A 25529-nucleotide genomic window follows, 5' to 3' on the forward strand; every position below is an offset into this window, starting at 1 on the left:
CATGAAATTGGGTCAGTTTGGTCATTTTCTATATATATCCAATATGTAAAATGATCATCATTAGAATACCTATAAAAAAAAGTTATAGACCTTAGCTTGCCAATTAACCTAGTGGTTTTTTTTCTTCCCATTGACTCCCATGGTTAAAACGCAGATTTTTTATCTGCACTCATTCATTAAATTGTCGCTGTAATTATCAAATAAACGCTCTTTTCATACTGCCGTGAGGCAGTGAATGTTCCAGAAAGTCTGTTACCGAATTACGACACACGGTGGCGCAATTGCACTATGGCTGATGTAGCCAGCCAAAGAACCGGCATTGTGCAAACATGATTGGAAGGACTCTCTCCTCCTCCTTCCTCTCGGCTGAGCTGAACACTTTGATGCCGAGTTTCCGCCCCCCTCGCGCTGCTCTGCTCTCACTAATGTGCGGAAGAGCCATGGTGCTTCAGCAGACAGTGGTGTGTCTTCAGAATGTACCGGGAGAAACGTTTACTGTAACCCCGTGGATATAATAATCAATAAGCAGTGCTTACTAACTTTATTAGTTACGCTATTTCTGACCGAATTAGTCATTCATTTGTAAATATAAAGACAGATTATTTTTCACAAGGACTTGGTGCATGTTTTCCACGCTGCAATATGGTGTTGAAAACGTGTATAAATATGAAATAAATGCAGATCAAACAAACGGGAAGATAAGTGGTTAAAATTCGGAAATAGTTGTAATCTTTTACAGATATATTGAGGTGCTCTTCCTGAAAAGATTTTTTTTTATATATAAAAAATTAAGAATGATATGGCCTTGAACTTGATGCAACACTTTCCTGCTTAGCATTATAACTCTGCTAACTTGTTAAGGGGGCAGAAGACCCTCTAGGGTCGGCCCACGCTGTTTGCACCTGCCCGCGGGTAACAAAGGCAGAGAGTATTTCTCAAAAATGGCCAAAAAGTCACGCATTTCAGAAATCGGTCTCCTTATTTGCAAAACTTAATACGACTTGTAAATACGTTAATTGTTATTAGATTGTAAGGCTGTTTTTCCCCGCAATAATGTCAAAGAACTACAAAGTCGAGGGGAGGGGCTGATTTAAGTGTCGGGGGGGTGCAGTTTCACTGACGGTGATCTCCATAAGACGTTGCCTAGCTAACCGACACTGTCCACTTCAATTCATTGTGCTAAGCTAGGCTAATAAGCAGCTAGGCCCAGACCAGATAGCTTTATACAGAACGAGTGATTGATTGATTCATTGACAGAACAATTAATTAATCATGCTAGAAATAAACGCCTACATGCTGTGTGTGTGTGTGTCTCTGTAAAGCTATCTGGCTGCACGTTATTCACTTCCATTCATTGTGCTATGCTAGGCTAATGTGCAGCCAAGCTAGGCTAGCGTGAAGCTAGGCTAACGTGATAAAGCCCTACATCTATGTCCAACAGAGAGTATAACTCTGTTATTATGACTCTGCCAGAGTTCTGTTATGATAAAGCCCAAGACATCATATGCTATACTATACTATATATATATATATATATATATATATATATATATATATATATATATATATATATATATATATATATATATATATATATATATATATATATATATATATATATATATATATATATATATAAACTAAAAGGAGAAAACCTTCAAGGGAAAGAAGGGACCGCACACTCCACAGGACTCGTTTTTGCTTATTTATTGTTGCACAACGCGTTTCGCTATCGCTTCCTCAGGTGCTATAGCGATAGCGAAACGCGTTGTGCAACAATAAATAAGCAAAAACGAGTCCTGTGGAGTGTGCAGTCCCTTCTTTCCCTTGAAGGTTTTCTCCTTTTAGTTTATTTATCTCTCTTGCGCTGACCTGCACCTCCAGTCGGGGTCCAACCAGATGTGCACGAGTCTTATCTAGTTTAATATATATATATATATATATATATATATATATATATATATATATATATATATATATATATATATATATATATATATATATATATATATATATATATATATATATATATATATATATATATATATATATATATCTGTATATCCCTTACTAGTTACTATATCTATATCTGTACATATCCCTTACCTACTCTTACTAGTTACCAGAGGTGGGACCAAGTCATTGTTTTGCAAGTCTCAAGTCAGTCTCAAGTCTTGGTACTCAAGTCCCGAGTCAAGTCCCAAGTCAAGACAGGCAAGTCCCGAGTTGAGTCCCAAGTCCTAACCTTTGAGTTTCGAGTCCTAAACAAGTCATAATACGCGCTTCACCAAAAAGTTTCATTATCAACTTGTTGGCAAAACATAATCTAATTTCTATAAATGTAATAATATTCAGAATCAGGGTTAGTCTTACAACTATAGATACATTTGGGCAAGAGCTGCTTGAGAAAACCAGTTCAGGAGTATATTGAGAAAAAAAAGAATAAGGATCACCATATCCATTTTAAATGTAGGATAACAATAACCATAATAATAATAATCTTTTCTTTGTGCTCAACAAAAGAGAAATAGTGAGAATATCCAATATCATGTGTAAAAACTCGACTACAGGGCGCAGCCATGACAGTCTAACAAGTAAACAAAACACGCCCACATCGTGTCTCCGCAGGTGACACAGGAGCCAGGACTGCGCAAATGAAGTGTCTATTCGCTGGAAATTTGTTAATTCACGGCACATTTAATAACATAATTTTTAATCGTTGGGCATGGGGGAAGGTACTGTATCAAGTCTTCTCAAGTCAAAAGGCTCAAGTCCAAGTGAAGTCACGAGTCATTGGTGTTAAAGTCAAAGTCGAGTTGCAAGTCTTTTTTGATTTGGTCAAGTCAAGTCTAAAGTCTGATGAAGACTCCTCCTGTCTCTTTCTTTTCTGTTTCTTCTTCTTGCTGGCTACCTTTTCCAGCTGGGGTGGAGTACACTGGGATGTACTAGGCTTGGCAGGTGGTCTAGGCTGGGATGTACTAGGCTTGGCAGGTGGTCTAGGCTGGGATGTACTAGGCTGGGCATGTGGTCTAGGCTGGGATGTACTAGGCTTGGTGGGTGGGCTGGGGTACATTGGGCTCTGCTCGGTCTGTCCTCAGCTCATCCTTCACCTCCAAGTTGGTGATGAAACGGCCCATGTTGTGCTCATTATATATCTATATAATCTATACAGTGTGTGTGTGTGTGTGTGTGTGTGTGTGTGTGTGTGTGTGTGTGTGTGTGTGTGTGTGTGTGTGTGTGTGTGTGTGTGTGTGTGTGTGTGTGTGTGTGTGTGTGTGTGTGTGTGTGTGTGTGTGTGTGTGTGTGTGTGTGTGTGTGTGTGTGTGTGTGTGCGCGCGCGTGTGTGTGTGTGTGTGTGTGTGTGTGTGTGTGTGTGTGTGTGTGTGTGTGTGTGTGTGTGTGTACTGGTATGTTTGTCTATATGTGTGTGCTCACTACGTGCCCAGTCACAACAGAGTGAGCATATAAAAAAAATATATATATATTAGTGCTGTCAGGCGATTAAAAAAATGTATCTAATTAATTACAGGATTTGTAATTAATTAATCTAATTAATCGCATTTTAATCGCATAACCATTTTATGCCTGATATTCTATATTCTATAACCATATTTCAAATTTCATGTGTCCGGATGGCAGAATTCAGTACTCTATCAACAAAACCTTCTGTTTAATCATCTTCCATCTATTAATTTGCTTACATTTTTCAGGTCTGGTCAATTTGAGCATGGTGTTATTCACAGTCAAAGATAAAAAAAAAATTAATTGATATTCTCATTTGGTTCATTACAATTTACTCAAGCCTAGTAACAGACAAAGTATTTCTGACACTGGGAATACATTCCCTGAGATCCATCTATGTCCCTAGAATCAGATACCAAGAAAATGCAAATGGACCATATAAAAAAAAGTCTGTAAATGTGTATTCTACGTTCTTATGGAATGAATGAGATAAAAAAAATTAATTATTTAATTTTTTTTGTTTTTTTTTTGTAATTAATTTTGAGTAAATTTTCATAACGCGATAATTTGCTGTGTAATTAATTAATCTAATTAACGCGATAAACTGACAGCCCTAATATATATATAACACTGTAAATCTCAGCTCTCTGTTCAACAGCTAATCAGGAGGATCTCACTCTCTCTGTCTCTCTCTCTCTGTCTATATCTCTGTCTCTGTATCTCTCTCTCTTTCTTTTTTCATTCTTTCTTTCTTTCTCTCTCTCTATCTCTATCTCTCTCTCTATCTCTCTCTCTTGTGCATCACAGGTACATTTCTATCTAAAGCCCTAATAATAATAATAATAATAATAATAGTAGTAATAATAATAATAATAATAATAATAATAATAATAATAATAATAATAATAATAATAATAATAATAATAATAATAATAATAATAATAATAATAATAATAATAATAATAATAATAATAATAATAATAATAATAATAATAATAATAATAATAATAATAATAATAATAATAATAATAATAATAATAATAATAATAATAATAATAATAATAATAATAATAGTAATGTATTCAGGTAAACTTCTATCTAAAGCCCTAGCTTGTGTGTGTCACACAAAACTCTCTCTGGGCCTCTTGGGTCCAGTCATTGGAATAACAAAGGAACTGGGCCTTTGTTTAGGTGTGAATTGGTCTGGAGTGACATTGATCACATTGAATTCTGGGAGTGTAGTCCTTTCATCAAATAGCTGAATTGACTGTCTTCCTTTCAAAGCCCTGAACTGCGTTTAGGTTATAATGTTACCAGAATGTTTCATAGGACATTGATTGAAAACTATCGGCTTGAATTTTAAACAATTGATGGCTTATTTTGAAGGTATGCACCTGTAGTTTCCTATTATGTAAAAAGAGAAAATGTGAAAATTCCCAGGGAGGAGGGGCCCAACAGCCCAGACTCTAGAGCATAGCTGTCAACATTGGGATTAAAAAATAAGGGAGATCCCCCCCCCCCCCCCCCGCCCCTCCTGCCAATGTACAGTCTCCTCCCCCTCGTATGTATATATTTTCTGTTAGGATCTCTGTTTAACACTACTGTATATTTGCATATCGTGTATGTCACAAATGTAACAGTACTGTATATCTGTATGTCATAAATGTCATGATATATATCTGTATATTGTGTCTCGCATAAATGTCATTATGAATTGAAAATGGGGGACCCTGATGTAAACAAGACGAAAGTATTTCTCTGGTCTGCATTCCATTAACAATTGTGTGTATTGAGCCGTACTGTATTTGTACCCATTCTACAATCTGTTATAAAGTTTTCAATCAATCAATCAATAATAGGCAAGGGTACACAGTGAATCCTAAATCTCCACTATGCAACCACTTATCAGTCCAACAAGGACTGGGTGAACTACTAGTTGCTACTTGCTACATTAAATGAATCAGATACCTGGTTGAAAGTGAAATGCTGTGAACATCCCTGCATTAAATGAATGGAAGCGTAAGACCAATTCCGTATAAATTCACTTTATGTAGTAGTATAGCATTAACATGTTCATATTTATTGAAATCTTTTACAATTCATAAATCTTTTACATAAATGTTACGATTAATTGAAAATGGGGGACCCTGATGTAAACAAGACGAAAGTCCTTCTCTGGTTGCATCCCCTTAACAATTGTGTGTATTGAGCCATACAGACGAAGAAGGTATACTCTTGAACAGGTTCGCCTTTAATAGTAAAGAACACAAAGAGTAATACTAGGATACTATGCCAAGGCAAGGGAAAGAGAGAATAGATAATGGAGCTTAGTGGTGGTCCAGAACTGGAACCGGCCGCGTTATCTCCGAACGCCTATAGTGAAGACCTGACGAATGACAAGCAGAGGAAAGGAATGTTACATAGCCACCAAATACCAACATTCCACACACACCCCTGTGACAGCCAATCAGAAGCCAACCCCTAAGTGACAGCACTAAATGACAGGGAAAAACAAGTGACAGATGACAGAGAAGGTGGGTGGTTCCCGACCGTAGTCAAGAACCAGAATCGTAACAGTACCCTCCCCCGACGAACGGCACCAGACGTTCAACTGGGGGCCTCGGGATTCAGCCGCCGGAAATCAATGATCAGGCTGGGATCTAAAATATCCCTTTGAGGCACCCAAGAACGCTCTTCTATCCCGTACCCCTTCCAATCCACCAAGAACTGAAACCCCCTACCCTTCCGCCTACAACCCAGTATCCTCCGCACCGTGTAAATGGGCTGACCACCCATAAACAGAGGCGGAGGAACCGTAGGCAGTGGCGGGGCCAAGGGCGATGAGAGGAACGGCTTCAACAGGGACACATGAAACGTCGGATGAACCCTCATAGAGCTCGGAAGCCGTAGCCTGTAAGCCACACGATTCACCCGACGTACCACTTTAAAGGGCCCTATAAAGCGAGGAGCCAGCTTCCTGGATTCTACCCGGAGAGGGAGATCCCGGGTGGAAAGCCAAACCCGCTGCCCAGGACGGTAAACCGGAGCCGGTCGACGCTTGCTGTTAGCCTGCCGCTGGGTACTAACCGAAACCTTCTGCAGTGCCGCCCGGACCCGCTTCCACGTCCTGCGGCAGCGAGCCACATGTGCCTGGGCCGAGGGCACCTCCGCCTCCTGCTCCTGCTCGGGAAACAAAGGAGGTTGAAAACCATACTGACACTGAAAGGGAGACATACCGGTAGAGGAGGAGAGGAGGGTATTATGCACATACTCAGCCCATGCCAACCTCCTACTCCACGTTGCTGGGCAACCGGCAACGTAACATCTCAAGACCCCCTCTAGGTCCTGGTTGATGCGCTCCGTCTGCCCGTTCGACTGCGGATGAAACCCAGACGAAAGGCTGACGGAGGCGCTGAGACCGGCGGCAAACGCCTTCCAGAACCTGGAAGTGAACTGAGGACCCCGGTCCGACACGATATCCACCGGAAGCCTGTGGACCCGAAAGACATGCTGTATCACCAGATCAGCAGTCTCTCGGGCCGATGGAAGCTTGGGGAGAGGAACAAAGTGAGCCGCCTTCGAGAACCGGTCCACCACCACCAAAATGGCGGTGAACCCGTCCAAAAGGGGGAGGCCAGAAATAAAGTCCAGGGATATGTGCGACCAGGGCCGTTTAGGAATAGGAAGTGGCCGGAGGAGACCTGCCGGTGCACGGCGAGAGGTCTTACTGCGCGCGCACATCGGGCAGGCCGCCACAAAGGAACGCGTATCCCCCTCCACTGTCGGCCACCTACGGATAAATTCCAGGGTCCTGGTGGCCCCAGGGTGGCTGGTGAGGGATGAGGCATGTGCCCACTGCAGCAAACGTGAGCGTGCCGCCTTGGGCACATATGACCACCCCGGAGGGCCCCCGCCAGGGTCGGGCTCCCGCGTCAGCGCCGACCTTATCACCTTATCTATGCCCCAAGACACGGGTGCCAAAATCAAGGCCGGTGGAATAATGGGATGGGGCTACTCCTCCCGGCCAGGAAGATCAAACTGGCGCGATAACGCGTCGGGTTTGATATTCTTGGACCCGGGCCTATAGGAGATGGTAAATCGAAATCGTGTGAAGAATAACGCCCACCTGGCCTGGCGAGCGTTAAGGCGTTTAGCCCCTTGGATGTAAGCCAAGTTCTTATGATCGGTCCAAACAATGAAAGGATGTGCCGCCCCCTCCAACCAATGTCTCCATTCCTCCAGTGCCAATTTGATAGCCAACAACTCCCGATTACCCACGTCGTAGTTGCGCTCGGCTGGTGACAGACGGTGAGAGAAAAAAGCACACGTGTGCACTTTCCCATCCTTTAAGCACCTCTGAGAGAGCACCCCCCACACCGCGATGTCAGAGGCATCCACCTCCACAATGAACGGAACCTCCGCATCGTGGCGGATCAATACAGGAGCGGATGTAAACCGACGTTTGAGAGTGCAGAAGGCCGACTCTGCCCTAAGAAACCATTCAAAGCCAGGGAGAGAGGCTTTAGTGAGAGCTGTTAACGGATTGGCTAAGGCGCTAAAGTTGCGAATAAAGCGCCTGTAAAAATGTGCAAAGCCCAAAAAACGTTGTAACCCCTTGAGCGATGAAGGCCGTGGCCAGTCCAAGACTGCACTCACCTTGGCCGAATCCATGCGTAGATCACCCTTCGTCAACACAAAGCCCAGGAAGGAAACTGTATCAGTGTGAAACACACACTTCTCGGCCTTAACGAATAGTTGATGCTTGAGGAGACGGACTAGCACCTCCCGAACATGCAGTTGGTGTTGCACCATATCGCGAGAAAGAATTTGGATATCATCTAGGTAAACAAACAACGACACCCCAATCAAGTCTCGCAGCACGTTGTTAACCAGGGCTTGGAAGACTGCCGGAGCATTAGCCAAACCAAAGGGCATGACCAAATACTCATAGTGACCATTGGGCGTATTAAATGCAGTCTTCCACTTGTCTCCTTCTCTAATCCTGACCAGATTGTGTATATTACGTAAATCAAGTTTAGAAAAGACCTGTGCCCCCTGTAAGCACTCAAAGGCCGTGTCCATGAGAGGTAAAGGATATTGGTTCTTGATGGAAACGTCATTCAATCCCCTATAATCAATGCACGGACGCTGATCCCCATCTTTTTTATCAACAAAGAAGAAACCAGCGCCGGCCGGGGATGTGGAAGGACGTATGTGCCCCGCAAGCAATGCCTCCTCAATGTAGGTGTTCATGGCCAAGGTCTCGGGGCGTGAGAGAGAGAACATTCGCCCGCGAGGCGGGGAGGTACCGGGTAGGAGTTTAATGGGTCGTATGATCTATGAGGCGGTAGTGCTTTAGCACGCGTCTTGCTAAAAACGTCCGCCAGGTCCCAATAGATCTCAGGAACCCCTATCAAATCGGGATTAGAGGGTGGAACAGAATCTGCTACGCTCCCCACCACCCTGGAGAGAGAAGAAGGAGAAAAAAGAGAAGAGGGGAAGGGAGACAAGGGAGTGGACAAACTCTCGCCGACGACCGACTTCACGTCAACCTCCGTTGAGAGCTTGCCCGTTAGGAGTGGAGTGGGGTGCCTAAAATATGTGTTTTCTTGTGGGGAATTCAAATATGGGATTATTTTTCTAATCGGATAACTCCTACCTACATTGTTTTGGATTTCAAAATGGCCGATTTGACCATTTTTCACCCCTTGGCCATACATGGATGCCAACATGAATCTGAAGGATATCCTAACATGCAAGGTGTCTAAATGATGTGTTTCTTAATGGGGAATTCAAATATGAGTTCATTTTTGGCATAGGATAACTCTAACCTACATCATTTTGGATTTCAAAATGGCCGATTTTACCATTTTTCACCCCTTGGCCATACATGGATGCCAACATGAATCTGAAGGAAATCCTAACATGCAAGGTGTCTAAATGATGTGTTTCTTAATGGGGAATTTAAATATGAGGTAATTTTTGGGATAGGATAAATATAACCTGCATAATTTTGGATTTCAAAATGGCTGATTTTACCATTTGAACCCATTGGTATTGTATTACAAATTTGCAAAGATAAAAAATATATGGGAAATCATTTATAATGACGTGTGCGCGTGCGTGCGTGCGTGCGTGAGAGAGTGAGTGAGTGTTTTACTTAGTTGTTACATTAAAGTACTGTAGTTGTTATGAAAATCAAGTCTCTGTCTTTCTCCATCCCTCCATCTCTCCCCTCCCTCTGTCTCTCTCTCTCTCTCTCTCTCTCTCTCTCTTTCTCTCTCTCTCTCTGTTCCAGTGGTGAAGGTGGACAGAGGGAGGGAGATCATCATCACCAAGGACCAGCTGGAAGGTGAGGAAATGTTACCTTTTATATGCTTTTATAATAATAATAACCACAAATAACAGCATTCTATTCAACCCCCTGTGAAAAAATAAATAGGCAGAGTCTATTTCCAACCCCCAAACCAAATAGCAGCCATTTATTTCCAACACAGCATAGTGTGTGCTCCTCGCCTGTACCACCCAGGGACACCACCATCTTCATACGATATTCAACAACTCCCTGCAGTAATTGTATAGCTGAGATGATGCACCGCAAAGAGCAGACTATTCCCTGGTGGTGGTCTGGGTAAATGCACGTAATGGCCCAAGATGGTTGGAGTGCTTTGTGCTGTGAAGAGGCCTGCTAGTGCTAACATATAGGTTATGAGGTCTTGTGGCACACACAGAGAGAGAGAGAGAGAGAGAGAGAGAGAGAGAGAGAGAGAGAGAGAGAGAGAGAGAGAGAGAGAGAGAGAGAGAGAGAGAGAGAGAGAGAGAGAGAGAGAGAGAGAGAGAGAGAGTGGCATGAAAGCACCAGGGAATGGGGTATACTTAGAGGAGAAGCTAGATAATGCATTCTCCCATTCATAGGAGTCATTACCTGAGTCTGTTATGATGGCTGTGTGTGTGTTGGATGGGTGATATAGTGTAATTTCGCCACCATGTAAAGCGATGTGGCTCAAATGTCGGCGTGTTAATAAATGGAGCACAGCAAATTTGGTGCATTTGGTTTTTTGTTTGCGTGTGATAGATATTCGACCAGGCAAGAAAAGCAAAAGCAAAAACATCATATTTCTCTAAACAGAGTAAGGGGAAGAAAATGAGTTGATACCTGCTGGTTGATGCATTCATTTGGCCTTAGCTGGGATGGTTTGTTCCACAATTCTTCACCATTTCCACCTCCTCCTCCTCCTCCTCCACCTCCTCCTCCTCCTCCTCCTCCTCTTGGTCCACAGGACAGGTCAAGATTCCCTTCCCTCCTACAGACGTGCACACCTGCGAGGTGAGCGACACCTACGTCGTGCTGAGCTGGACTGAGCCCGACCCACGAGGCAGGGAGCCACTCACCTACTATGTGGAGCGGGTGAGTCACACACACACACACACACACACACACACACACACACACACACACACACACACACACACACACACACACACATACACACACACACACACACACAGACATCCATTGAACTCGACCATTGATTGCTCGCAAAGTCAGTTCCCCATTGGCTACTCGGTGAGCTTTACTGTTGTGTTTTGTTCAGTCCAGTGTCAGACTGGGCCAAATTAACAGAGCCCAGCTCCAGCCCACTAATTAAAGGCACAGCAGAGGACGAAAAACACACCCTTTTACCGCTGTGGTGTCAGTTTAGGTGGAAATTTGTGGACTCATTAAAGGCAAACAAACCTTGAAGTTGCTCTTTCGTGCCACGCGCCTCAGCATCAGGCGTTTAATTTGCTTTTGCTCATGAACATCAAAGCTCTTTTCCTGTTCCTGTTGACGAGTGATTAAAAAGCGAGCCGGTTCATAGGTCGCGTGCAGGAGAAAAAGCCGCCACTTCCTTCTCATTGTGTTACCCATTGTGTCTTTTCTCTAGTGTTGTGTGTGCACTCATGTGTGGCCCCCGGCATGCAGGATAGGTAAACAAGCTATCACTTTTTCTTCACGTTTAACAAAAAAAACGTTCAAATTGATGCACGGATGAGAACATTCAATCAAAACATGATGAGTGCTGGGAGTCATCCTCTCAGATCAAAAGCATAGCGCCTTGGTTCACCCAACAGCTTGCCGCTTAAAAAATCTTTTTTCTCTTTTTTTTTTTTTTGCAGAAAACTGCCACAGGAAATGGATTTTTATTCTACTTTTATATGTTGGCGGGGTAATAAAACTGTCCCATCTGTCGGGAACATTGAAAATGGCAGAACTTCTGTCCTGCCCAGAAAATTAAGGGACTCTGGCCTTTGTATTAATCATCTCCTTTTGAAAACGCTCTGTTCTATTCTTAGGTCACTTCACTGGGCGGGTTGAGGACATAATGGTTGAGATGGGGAGCAGAAGAATATCTTCGAGTATCTTCGTTTGAAGTTCATTTACATTTATTTAAATACATTTTATATTGAACCTTTATTTAACCAGGTATTTTGCCCATTGAGATCAAGGATCTCTTTCACAACCTGGCTGAGAAAAGCAGCAGCAGACGTCATCAGATTAAAATCACCAGATTAAAAAACAATACAAAACAACGTGTAAAAAGCAATAAGAAGTACACATGATAAATATCACATCATATAAAGTGCACATGATAAATATCACATCATATAAAGTGCACACGATAAATATTATATCATATAAAGTACACATGATAAATATCACATCATATAAAGAACACATGATAAATATCACATCATATAAAGTACACATGCTAAATATCACATCATATAAAGAACATGTGATAAATATCACATCAAAGTAAACATCATACAGTACATATCACACCATATAAAGTACACCTCATAGCTACATATCACATCATATAAAGTACACATCATACATATCACATCATGTAAAGTACACATCATACATATCACATCATATAAAGTACACATGCTAAATATCACATCATATAAAGAACATGTGATAAATATCACATCTAAGTACACATCATACAGTACATATCACATCATATAAAGTACACCGCATAGCTACATATCACATCATATAAAGTACACATCATAAATATCACATCATAAAGTGCAGATGTTTGGGAAACACAGACAACAAATCAAATACATAGATCCTTCAGGATCTAACCTGAGTCATCATAAGAAATTGGATGAGGCGATTTAAAAAATGTCTGGAGCATGTTCCAAGCAAACGAGGCAGCACATTTAAAAGCTCTTTTTCCCAACTCTGTGTGAACAGTAAAGTCCTGAGCATCTTAAGAGCGCAGGCCAGAATGGCCTTGGCTTCTAAGGAGATATGTACACAGGTAAGAAGGGACTGAACCAAGGAGGGTTTTATGAAGCAAACTGCATTCGCCTGCGTACAAAGATGGTCAGATTTAGCATACAAAGTACAGTGGTGGGTAAGGTGCTTATAACCAGTGACAAACCCTAAGGCACAGTGCTACTAATTGATAGCCTATGTATACTGTACAGTATTTCTTTCTTTCTTCTCTTCTTTCTTTCTTTCTTTCTTTCTTTCTTTCTTTCTTTCTTTCTTTCTTTCTTTCTTTCTTTCTTTCTTTCTTTCTTTCTTTCTTTCTTTCTTTCTTTCTTTCTTTCTTTCTTTTTTCCTTCCTTCCTGCCTTCTTCCCTTTGTCTCTATCTAATACCATAATATTACACTGATCTCTGTGTGTGTGTGTGTGTGTGTGTGTGTGTGTGTGTGTGTGTGTGTGTGTGTGTGTGTGTGTGTGTGTGTGTGTGTGTGTGTGTGTGTGTGTGTGTGTGTGTGTGTGTGTGTGTGTGTGTGTGTGTGTGTGTGTGTGTGTGTGTGTGTGTGTGTGTGTGTGTGTGTGTGTGTGTGTGTGTGTGTGTGTGTGTGTGTGTGTGTGTGTGTGTTTGCGTGCGTGCGTGCGTGCCATCTGTCAATCCACCAGTCTCTGGCGGGGACAACCAGTTGGCAGTTGGCCAGCATGGACATGGAGGTGAACTCCACCCGCTTCCCTGTCTTTGACCTGGTCAAGGGGAAGCAGTACTGCTTCAGGGTGCGCTCCGTCAACAGGTATGGAGTCAGCGACCCATCCGAACCCAGCGCACCCATCTCCCTGGGAGAACCTCAAGGTGAGGGATAATTTGGACACAGTGATTTTTTTATTTATTTTTTAAGAAATGTTCTGGTTTCAAACTACTTATCACTTCTATGTAATGTATCTCATTTGGGTGTGAGCAGCATTCGAATATATCTATCTATAAGAAGTTGGCTGTGCGTCCAGCAGTGTGTTACAGAAGTAGATGGACAAGATAAGGACGGAGCAACACACACACATTCCCGCCAGCTCGCACGCACACACACGCGCACGCACGCACGCACGCACACACACACACACACACACACACACACACATGTACACACACACACACACACATACACACACACACACACACACACACACACACACACACACACACACACACATACAGAGCCGTCACACACAGAAGCAAGCAGTGACACAGAACTGATGTCACTTGGCCTGGTGCACAGCTAATGCTAATAAGGCAACGTTGACGTTGAAGTTATGCTAATGACAGCTAGCTAGTCAGCTGTTGACTGTGTCTTAAGGGTAAGGGGATTTATGACCTTTCATGACCCCCTAGTCATAAAGAAATTTATTTTTCGCATTCATTTTTTGTATAAAATGTTCAAAAAATCTGGATGAGTGATATATCAACTCATAAAATCTCATTTTGAGAAAAACGCCTTTAAAGTTTTGTAGTGTCTGTAAATCAGGCTAGGTATGACATATAAACAACCCCTTTGGCACAAAGAAGCAGGATATAGATATGAATAAAGGTGGAAAGTTTGGTGTGTGTAGATGCTAGGGAAAACGCCTTCAAAGTTCTGTATTGTAAAATGCCATAATTTTGGTTGCCTCCGCCGTCGGTGTGTGAATGTGTGAGTGAATGGGTAAAATGTGAGTAACAAATTGTAAAGCGCTTTGGATAAAAGCGCTGTATAAAAAAAAGCAGCCATTTACCATTTACCATAAATCCAGTAGAATAAAGTCTGGCTTCTTATAACCTCTCACATTGGGAGAGGCTTGTTCATGTTAAAGTATTGTTTCATACGTCTAGGATTTAGACATATTTTAATTCAGTTTGAAGAGGGATTTGTCTTGTTTATTTCCCCCTCCGGTTCCCATCAGCTCTTCCAGGCCGGCCCCACTCTGTGCTGCCTGTAAGAGACACAGACACCAGTGTACTGGTCCGCTGGCAGGAGCCCAAAGACACAAAGGATATCCTGGGCTACTACGTCTACTGCAGCGAGGCAGGGAAACAGGAGTGGAAGACGGTCAACAACAAGCCTTTTGCCAAAAATAGGTTAGTGGTCAAGAACTCATGAATGAAAATCAACAACAAAACAAATATAAATATGGGAATGGTTGCCTACCGTGGCTGTTAGTTAAAAGGGAAACAATGACAGACTATGTCATAGATGCAAAGCATTCTCGCTTCAGCTGCTTACAGATGTCAAAAATACTCTAAAAGGTTGTTCTGTGCCAATTGTCTCCCTACCTGCACCAGAACAGCATCCTGGAGACATTTCAGTCAGGGTTCAGGACTGGCCATAGCACAGAATCAGCCCTCCTTAAAGTGTCAAATGACCTACTCCTCGCCGCTGACAACCGTGACTGCTCAAAGCCCTTCTCTCCCCTGCAGACCTTCAGAGAGTCATCCACGCCTTCATTTTTTATCTAGATTAGACTACTGCAACTCCCTCTATATAAGCATTAACCAGTCTTCCCTGTCCCGCTTACAACTGGTACAAAACGCTGCTGCCAGACTGTTGACCGGAACCCGCAAAAGAGACCACATCACCCGTCCTTGCCTCCCTTCATTGGCTTCCAGTACGCTACAGGATATATTTTAAGGTTCTCCTATTTGTTTTTAAAGCCCTTAATGGTTACCTCAGGTCAGCCGATCAGAGGCTCCTGACAGTCCGGAGGTCTAACCTCAAGCTCAGGGGGGGCCGTGCCTTTGCTGTCGCAGCCCCTGAACTATGGAACAGCATCCCCACCTCCAGGGCCCTTTCTCACTCACCCTATTCGTTTCTATTTCATTCCGTTCTGGCCCGTTCCGAGATCTGATGCGAACTCCCCCCCCCCTCTCCCCCCTCTAGTTTGCGTACACACTGCAGTCTTGTTTCGTTCCGGGTTCTGTTTACGGTTTGCCTTTTGAGCGTTTACGCTTGCCGTAGGTGATGATGTCACGTTCGAAAATGTAAACACAGGAAGTGTTAACATGGCGCTGGAGATTGGATGCTGATATAAAATGAATAAATAAGCAATAAATATGAAGTTATATTTGAACCTCTGTTGTCAAGCCTTGTCAATATAACCCACCCCATTTTATCACGAATGGTGTTGTAGAGTTCGCTTTTGAGCGTTTCCCAGGGCTAACGCTAAGCTAACGGTTAACGCTAGTTAGCTTAGCCTAGTCTAGTATAGCCTGTAGCACTTTCTTTTCAGCAAAGAACGTGCAATAAACAAAACGGATACATTCACTGTGTGTTCTGCCTCTTTTCTCACGAATGGAACTCTGTTGTAGAGTCCGCTTTTGAGCGTTTTTTGCAGGGTTATCGTTAACGCTAAGCTAACGCTAGTTAGCTTAGCCTGTCCAGCAGCTAACATTATCCCATCGTTCGTGGCAATTATATTACATGTCATTGATCTACTGGTCGATCACGGCCGACTGGTTGGGCACCACTGGTCTAATAGAAATAAATGCATTCAAACAGGAAACTAATGTATAGAAAATAGCATGGCAAACAAAAATTGCCAGGCCTAATGCGAGCCAGGGAAGTGCTGTGTGTTTGTAACGTTTTCATCCACTTGTTTTTGGTTGAGGTCTGAACTCTCAAATTGCCCATAAATATCGTTTTTGTGGGTATTCTCCAGTTGTTGCTGTGTGTGGTGTTATCTGCCCAAAATTCAAGCAAGCATGACAGTAACGACGTTGTGTGTGTCACGCCCCCCGCACCCGCACGCCGCGATTCCGAGACCACCTAATCCAACTGATCCCGTTCAGCGGGGGGTGAAACGAATCAGCGCCGTTTCGCATCGCAAAAGGGGTGAGTGAGAACACTCCCCACCGTTCTCGGGAGCAGTGATTCGATCCCCAAACGTGAGTGAGAAAGGGCCCTTAGGCTTGCCCCCTCGATAGATGCCTTCAAATCTAGGCTCAAAACCCACTTCTACCTACTAGCCTTTCCCGTTCACTGACTCATGCCCTGTTTTCCTGTGTGTTTGCCTGTGTGCCCTCCCATAAAACGGAGTGTGATTGTTGTCAATATATATCTATGTGTATCTACCCTCTGTACAGCACTTTGGTTGACACGTGTCATGTTAAATGTGCTATATAAATAAATCTGATTGATTGATTGATTGATTGATGATCAGCACTCGTTGCTCTCTGCGAGGTGGGGCGCAGGTACGGTAGCTAAGGTTGATCATCATGGAGGTGCACAAGCTAGGAAGGATATCGGGCAATACTATTTTCCATGTACTACTTTTCTTGCCAGGTAATGTAGGGTAGGGTAGATAAGGTTAGAAAAAGAGATGTGCAAATTCTGTTCATCAAAAAGGTTTGGTGCTGGTCTTCGAAGTAAAAACAACTACAGCTAAAAAACGTTTTTTTTTTAATGTTAATAATAATAATAATTTAGGACCTGCTCAGAGGTCATTAATCGGCACACATGCGATGCATGCATGCGATTCGTCTCTGCGATTAACCCATCCCGTCGTCCTTCCCCCCCAAGGGCAGCCGGGAGCAGACAGGCGTCAACGTGAGCCGCGCCAGGGGTCCAATCCAAGTGCTCCTGTCTGTCTTCGTCAAGGACGCCACAGCGTTAGCGATCTTGTTGTTGTGCATGTTTTTCCATTGGGTTTATCTTATCGGGGGGGGAAACCCTTGCGAGCACGGGAAGAACATGCAAACTCCACACAGAAAGGCCTGGGAGATACCCCACCTGGGTAACTGGCATCATGGAAACCTGGTCCCCAAGCGGGAATCGAACCCTGGACCTTCTTGCTGTGAGGCGACAGTGTTAACCACTACACCACCGTGCCGCTTAGTGTTCAAGGTGCTATAGATACAATTCAGCCACTAGATGTCACACTAGAGCAGTGGTTCTCAACTGGTCTAGCCTCGGGACCCAACATGTTTGAACCACTATGATTTATTTCAAATAATTTTTAACCCTAACCCTAAAAACCCAATGGAATAAAATAATAATAAATAATATATGCTTCATAGCAGATTTCTTAGCTTAACATAACCTAAGTTTGGGAGAACTAATGGGATAACTGGGGTTGCAACAAAAGTGCAACTAGGGCTAAAAACCCTGACTAGAGCACCAGCATGTCATTTATTCAATCAGGTGCATTCCACGTGGGGAAATGGAAAGTAGGGTGAGGATACATGCCTGTCAATGACACTGCCATGGAGGTGCTTTGCATTTAAAAATCCAGCTGCTCTAACTGAGGTTACATCTTGCCTTGTTATCTCAATGGTTTTAGAGTGCTACCATTTCCATGTTCATCAAGCACTTTGGGTGATTTAGTCTATGGTTCATGGTAGATTACCCAGCCAGGAGGACCAATGAAGAGCCACACCTGCCGTCTACACTATAAATCCTAAATAAACGTCATGAATAGTGGCAGTAGGATGCAGTGGATGCGGTTGAGTTGAGAGTATACCAGATGGCTTGTATACAATTGTTGCAATGATTTGAGTCAAACTAAATATGGTCTCCTTTCCTCAGATTCACGGTCCACGGCCTGACGGCGGACAAGGAATATGTGTTCAGGGTGAAGTCAGTGGGCAGAGCGGGGAACAGCGAATACTCGGATGAGTCGGCCGCCATCCTGGTCAAAGCGGCCATCCGTGAGTGCAACTGTCGGCATGGACACAAAATGGCAGAGGCTGTGTGACCACCAGAGCTGCTTTTGAAATTTGCTATTTTTTTTATCATTCTGTTGTTTTGACTGCAGGGGAAATAACTGATAGCAATCTAAAACCCTCAGGCACAACAATATAGGAATGAAAAATGTGTATCATTCAGGTTATGGGAGCATATGTCCACTCTATGCTTAAAATTATATTATAGCAGATTATAGCAGGGGACATACAGGGGACATACTTTAGATAATTATGTATTAATCACATGTTCCATGTCCACACCCCTCCTGACTGTGCCATACAGGATGCACTGTAGTGAGCTGTGATGGTGGTGGACATAACAAGATGGCTTGCTAATCTAACTTGCTACATTGTTTGAATGGATTTATATAACACATTTTCACACAGCGCTTTTTGATCGTTTGATCATGATGATTAGTCGCCCTCAGAGACCACACTAGTATCACACAAGATCATTATTTTTTAATGACTAAAATGTCGGAAATTGAATGTTATTCTCTCTATCTTTTTCTGAATGTTTATTTTTTTTTTATCTACTTTTTCTCCTCCTATTTTTCTGTATTTTTCTCCTATCCCAATTTAGTCGTTATGCTAATTCCCCCCTCCCCTTCCTGGTTGTTGCACGCATTTGCCCGCCACTTGCCGGTCTAGGGAGCCCTGAAGTCTATCACATGCTTCCTCCGATACATGTGGAGACAGCCAGCAGCCTCTTTTCACCTGACAGCGAGGACTCTCACTGGGGAAGTGTAACACGTGGGAGGATCACACTACCTTCCCCAGTTCCCTCCCTCGCTATGCACGCGCCCTGACCGACCTGTAGGAGGCGCTGTTTACAACGACCAGGACCCACCCCACCGGCTTTCCACCCGCTGACACTGTCAATTGTGTCAGTATGGACGACCGGCCAAGCCGGAGGTACCGCGGCAGCCGGATTAGATCCCACTGTCTCTGCGGTGGTAGACAGACGCTTAGTCCGCTGCACTACCCGGCCGCACCTTTTTCTGAATGTTTAAAAGAAAAATATTGTAATAATAATATAATGATGAAGGTCCATTTTATTTTATAATTAATTTTATCTTCAGGAACTTTCTCTGTTTGAAAAGGAAAGTTAAAAGCAGAACCATAGTATATAAGAACACATTACTTTTAGTTGTTTCCTAGCAACAGGATATACAGTATCAGCCTTTTTGTGAAATTTGACAATGGAACATGGAAAAAGACAGCTACTGTGGCAGGAGGCTACTAGATTTGAACATGTAAATCACATCAATGCCCAACACTACCTTTATCCTAATCAACTGAAATGATGTTCCCTCCATAAGCCAGGCCTCCATTTCTCCAATATAAACACTATATCTAATAGCAAACAATTAAGTAGCCTAATGACAGGGTATTAGATATGCCTATATGCTGTACTGAACAGCTGGGGGTAATCGCTCTGGATGCTTTGGATTCCTTGACATTAAATGCTATGAAATATTCCAATCAAACCGGGACGCTTCAGACAGGCAGCACAACTTGCATATAAAGCTTTTAACCATCCACAACAGAACACCTGGGCTCTTTCCGAAGACATCACTTTGGAGAGAAGAATCATGCATTGGAAACGTTGCAGTTTTCTGTTGTGGATGATTAAAACTTTTGTCTGCATGTTGTGGTGTGGATTACAAAAGGTGTGGGACCACTTAATGTAAAAGAAAAAACACCCTTAATGCATTTAACCCTTTCACTACCACACTACAGAAGGTTAACCATTTCACTACCACACTACAGACGTCGTCTGTAGTGACGTCGTATGTAGTGTGGTAGTGAAAGGGTTAACCTTCTGTAGTGTGGTTGTGAAAGGGTTAACCCTTTGTCGTGTGGCAGTGAAAGGGTTAAGGACACAAACACACAGAGAGAAATATAGAGCTGGGTGGTGATGAGTGAGGCACATGTTGAAGCGCTACAGACCACTCTCTCATGTCTGTCCAAAACCCCCATTGTAGCGTTTATCTGGAGTCCACGATGAGTAATTTTGTCTGCTACACATTTCCAGCGTATTCTCACATCTAGACTGCCATTACCAGCGGGAACAATGGCTGAGGACCAATCCTCTGTGTCCGGAATCTCTCTGTGTCCTTAAATGAACTGAGAGAATATAATTAAATTGAGTAGAATACAATACAATAGGGTGGGAGATTATTTCAATCATATTCAAGGTTACTTACTGTAGTGGAGAGAGATCTATCTATGTAAAGCCCATGCACTAGACAGGAGCTGTGGCAGACTGAGGTGTGGTGACAATATTAAATGCAGGCCTAATGACATAGCATTACAACTTGACATGAATTATTCACCCAGATCTAAATTAAGACTTTACCTGACACTTTTAAGATGCCTGTTGGGAGTGTGTAAACTGATTTCTGAAACACTTGAAGTCCATGCCTACATTTGAAATTCTCACTAAACTGTTTAAACACACTGCCGTTTGGCCTGATGCAACAGCCAGTCGATATCAAAATGTTTGATGGGAAGAATGTTTAGCAGTTGACATTCCCAATGACTTGCAGCATTCTCCTGCTCTTTCCTCATAACTATATAATAAGGACATACTGTATGTCTTTCCCCCACCTTCCTGGTGAAGGCGTTCCATCCCCACCCTCGGCCATCGCCCTGCTGCTGTGCACCGGCTCTGAGATGGTGCTGAACTGGAGGGCCCCTGCCTCTGACGGAGGAGACCCCGTACGTGACTACTATCTAGACCAACGGGAGAAGGGCCTGGCCACATGGAGGGAGGTCGACACCAAGCCTGCCAAGGAGAGGCAGTACAAGGTCAGTAATAGGAGAGAATGGGAGTCCCTGACCTCATCAGAAATACTTTGTTCAACAAATACAATGAACGTTTTGGACAGACACACACGATAGGCCTACAATGACACTGCATATACAGTGCACATGGGCAGCATGACAAACAGTAAGGATAACTCTATAGTTTTAAACAGTAAACTCTAGTTATAAACAATAGACTATATGTGAGCGTTATAGAGAATAATAGGATTGCATCGGTGTGATTAGATTAGTATATAATGTGAATGATTAGAATAGATCTTTCATAAATTCCTGCTTGAATTTGGGTTAGAATAGATATTTCATAAATTCCTGCTTGAATTTGGGTTAGAATATAACTTTCATAAATTCCTGCTTGAATTATAATTAGAATAGATCTTTCATATTGCATATTGAATTCCCTACTGTATGTGCAGTATTTCCCTTCCGTTCTACAATAGTGCCCTGAGCTTGTAGGAGAGCAGAAAATGCATTCAGCAACTCTTGGAGAACATATTATGGAGTTAGGTATATCTCCACACCATACGGTTTATTATTTAATGAGCCATTCAACCGACTCAATCATATCGGCTTGGTTTCAATATAATTACCTAATTACATTACCAAGCTACAGTTTTACCCATTCAGTAGTTACCATGAAGTAATGGAACCACTGGCCAAAACACCCAGGACTACAACAGCTGTGTCACTAGGCAACAGGCAGTGTCCATGTTGACCTTAGGGAAAGTTAATTCTAAACCGGTTTGAGGAAGATTACAGTTCCAGCCTAATTAGACTGTGTTATAAACATGTTATATTTGAATGGTTGTCTTCCGGTTCTGGGATGGAACAAAGACGAAGCCTGCTTGTAAGCCTTTTAAGAAATGACACAGCTCCCCCTGTTGGGTCAAATCAATACTGCAACTAGGAGTCTCGACCCATAGATATCTAGACCTCCCAAAACTCGACCTCTCAAAACACTTTCTGCTCTCCACTCAGAGGGACTCACAATGAGCTTTTCGGCTGTTAACACCAGCTCTTGGGCTTCCGGGATGCAAATGAGATTAATTATAATATTGATTGTACTGTTATTATATGCTCAGGGCTCTTGTTCTCCCTGGCCTGTGTAGCCCATGTAAATGACTCTCCCTGAGTGCTGCTACCGTGTTTGCAGTCAGGCTGGCAAGCCACCTATCTGGCTTCATTAGGGCACTTGGAGAATGTGAACCCACATCATTTCCACCTCCCCTGGTTGGAAACCCCACCGCCTCCTTGTGAGGAACTACATTAAAAATGTAGCCTGTGCCATCTAGTGGTCGTGGGTTTGCAACTGCTACCATTTCTTTTAGGCAGACCCACTTTATATTTCACAGAAAGTGTAGACTTCCTGCACATTGATCTGATGAGGCCATTGTTGTGCCTAACGTACGGTTAGTGGCGGTTCTTTAGATGAGGAGATAATGGGGTTTACAGATTGCCATTACTTTGAAACAAGCCCCCCTCGGTTGTGTCCAGCTAGGGTAGGCTCGGCCCGGACAGCCTGAAAAGCAGTGGGAGAAGTTTGGATCTGTTCACACGGGCGATAAGGGCCTTGAAGATTAAGTGGGTGTGAATAGGAAGATCAATGGGATGATCGATGGAGCCAAATCCCCTCTCACCTCCCAAATCCAGCGTCTTGGGGGCTCAGGGCTCAGCAGAAGTGCTGTGGCAGCAGCAGGAGTAGTAGCAGCGGTAGCAGAGTTGATACGGTGTAACCACAGGCACCGGCCTTGGTTCATCCTTTATCTGAAGCCCTGCCATTGACCATATTCACACGGCGGCCATTTTGCTCTTATGTCACGCTCAGGTCGGGTTCCTTTCCACCCTGAGCATGGCATAAGAGCAAAATGGCCACCGCATGAATATGGTCAATGAGATGGTTTGTTGATATATAATCATTTGTTTTCATTCCAATAGGCACTGTTAGCTTCGGTTGGATTATGGGGTCGCTTTATCGAATGGACGAAACAGAGCAATAACATTGCACAGTTAAAAAATAGATACAAAAAAGCACTGATAGACAAATACAGAACTGGGGAACTATAGATAGTTGCTCTCAGGGAATGTTTTGATTTCTTCCAAAATGAAAAATGGTTGTCTTGTTTTTTAACCTTATTTTATTTATTATTCTTTCTTGTTTCTTTTAGGTAGAAAGAGAGTTATATTTCAAATGTTTTGATATTTTAAGAAAGGGGGAGGAGTTTGTGTTTGAAATAAATAAAGATCAATCAATAAATAAATAAATTATGTTCCATATCTACATTGTCTGTTTCTCCAATTCCACCCTTAGGTTTCCAACCTGACCAGTGGCCACTTTTACCAGTTCCGTGTTTTTGCCGCCAACATAGCAGGACTCGGGAAGCCGTCTGACGCTAGTGATGCCTTCCTGTGTGAGGAGTGGACCATGCCAGAGCCAGGTGAGAGGCTGAAGTAACACACCTCATACACACACAAACAATACATTGTCACACACACGTGCTGCTTGTACACACCAACATAAATGTGTTGGTACTGTGTACCCACAGACACACACACATGCAAACGCACACATGCAAATGCAAATACACACACACACACACACACACACACACACACACACACACACACACACACACACACACACACTCTGTCATCCAGTAATATGGTAGCTCAGTCCACAGACGTACTGGCCCCATTTATATATTGGCGTGCTTCTCGTGATATTAATATTGGAAATGGGGAGAGGCCCTCTCGCTCTCTCACACACACACACACACACACACACACACACACACACACACACACACACACACACACACACACACACACACACACACACACACACACACACACACACACACACACACACACACACACACAGACAGACAGACACACACACACCACTTTCCCAGCACAGCTCATTAATCTTGGCAAATAGGCTTTCCCCCGTGTCGTTAATAATTTAAATGTGACCGAAAATCATTAAGCAAATTAACTACCATAAACTGGCACTCGGAGAGAGAGAGAGAGAGAGAGAGAGAGAGAGAGAGAGAGAGAGAGAGAGAGAGAGAGAGAGAGAGAGAGAGAGAGAGAGAGAGAGAGAGAGAGAGAGATTAAGTAGATTAAGCAAAGTCACTTTACTTCTTTATATACTTTACTTACTACGTTGTCTGTTCATTTCTTTGTGATCACCCATTCTGTCACAGAAAGGTTGCGCTGGTATGGCACCGATATCTCTCTCACTCTCTCTCTCTCTGCTCTCGAGTTCATGGATACCCTACAGAAAAACAGACACCTTTGTTATGCGTCCCAACCCTCTCGCTGTCGTCCTTCTCCCCAGGCCCCCCCTACGACCTAGAGTTCAAAGAGGTGAGAGGGAGGTCTCTGGTGCTGCTGTGGGTGGCACCGCTGTATGAGGGAGAGAGCCCCATTACTGGGTACCTGGTGGAGATCAGCCAGGGTGACCAATCGGAGACATGGACGGCTCTGAATGACGAGCCGACCACGGGAACCTTGTACAGGGTAGGCAGGATGGGTTTCACATAACAGAATATGTCCATTACAGATGATCGGTGGCGTGGTCGCAGTCCAATCACTTTCAATTCAATCCGTTCAAATTTAAATATAGAGACACTTTCTGCTTGAGAAGGTTGTCCCATTAGTTCCATTATTAATAAATAATTGAGTATTAATGTTCCATCATTTGCAGATAAACTGTGAATTCTGTGAAGATTTTGAATTAATTTGAAAATTAATGAACCCTATGGGACTCTAATGACCAAATAATGATCAAATCATAATAATCAATTATCTGTATCCTATGACATCCAGGTGAAAGGGCTTCAGGCAGGCCAGACCTACCGTCTCCGTGTGTCTGCTGTCAATCAAGCTGGGGTGGGCATGGCCTCCATTCCCTCTGAGCCAATCACAGCTCAGACCCAACCAGGTCGGTCATCAAGTGCTCTAGCTGTACAGATCCTTAATGAAAACCTCAGATCCTTGAAATACCTCATTTGCTTGGCTTGGCATACACCAGTACCACTTTCTAAATGCTGATACTGATTAAGTAGCAGCTGATTCAGAGCTTCTCTATGGGAGAGATCTATCACCCTTCAATGGGTGAAAAAATGCCTAAGTTAGAATCCAGAGCACTAAGACTTTATGATTCTTTGGAGTGAATTTTTATTTGAGCTATTACATCCAAATTGGTTGTATTTAAATATAGGGCTTACTGTACCTATATCCCAGTAAAACCACCACAGGCACTG

At 43.2% G+C, this 25529-nt stretch overlaps 1 protein-coding gene across 1 annotated transcript in view; it reads left to right on the forward strand.

The window, feature by feature from the left end:
* myom3 (myomesin 3) overlaps positions 1-25529 on the forward strand; it is a 153664-nt gene that overhangs the window by 99916 nt on the left and 28219 nt on the right. Inside the window, exons 13-21 of the mRNA XM_084335719.1 lie at positions 9761-9814; positions 10743-10870; positions 13395-13578; positions 14661-14835; positions 18278-18399; positions 21062-21249; positions 23573-23699; positions 24602-24783; positions 25093-25207. Coding sequence (XP_084191845.1) covers positions 9761-9814; positions 10743-10870; positions 13395-13578; positions 14661-14835; positions 18278-18399; positions 21062-21249; positions 23573-23699; positions 24602-24783; positions 25093-25207 — 1275 coding nt within the window. The remainder of the gene's footprint in view (positions 1-9760; positions 9815-10742; positions 10871-13394; positions 13579-14660; positions 14836-18277; positions 18400-21061; positions 21250-23572; positions 23700-24601; positions 24784-25092; positions 25208-25529) is intronic.

The sequence above is a fragment of the Notolepis coatsorum genome, assembly GCF_963971535.1.
Source record: "Notolepis coatsorum genome assembly, chromosome: 19".
Classification (NCBI taxonomy): Eukaryota; Metazoa; Chordata; class Actinopteri; order Aulopiformes; family Paralepididae; genus Notolepis; species Notolepis coatsorum.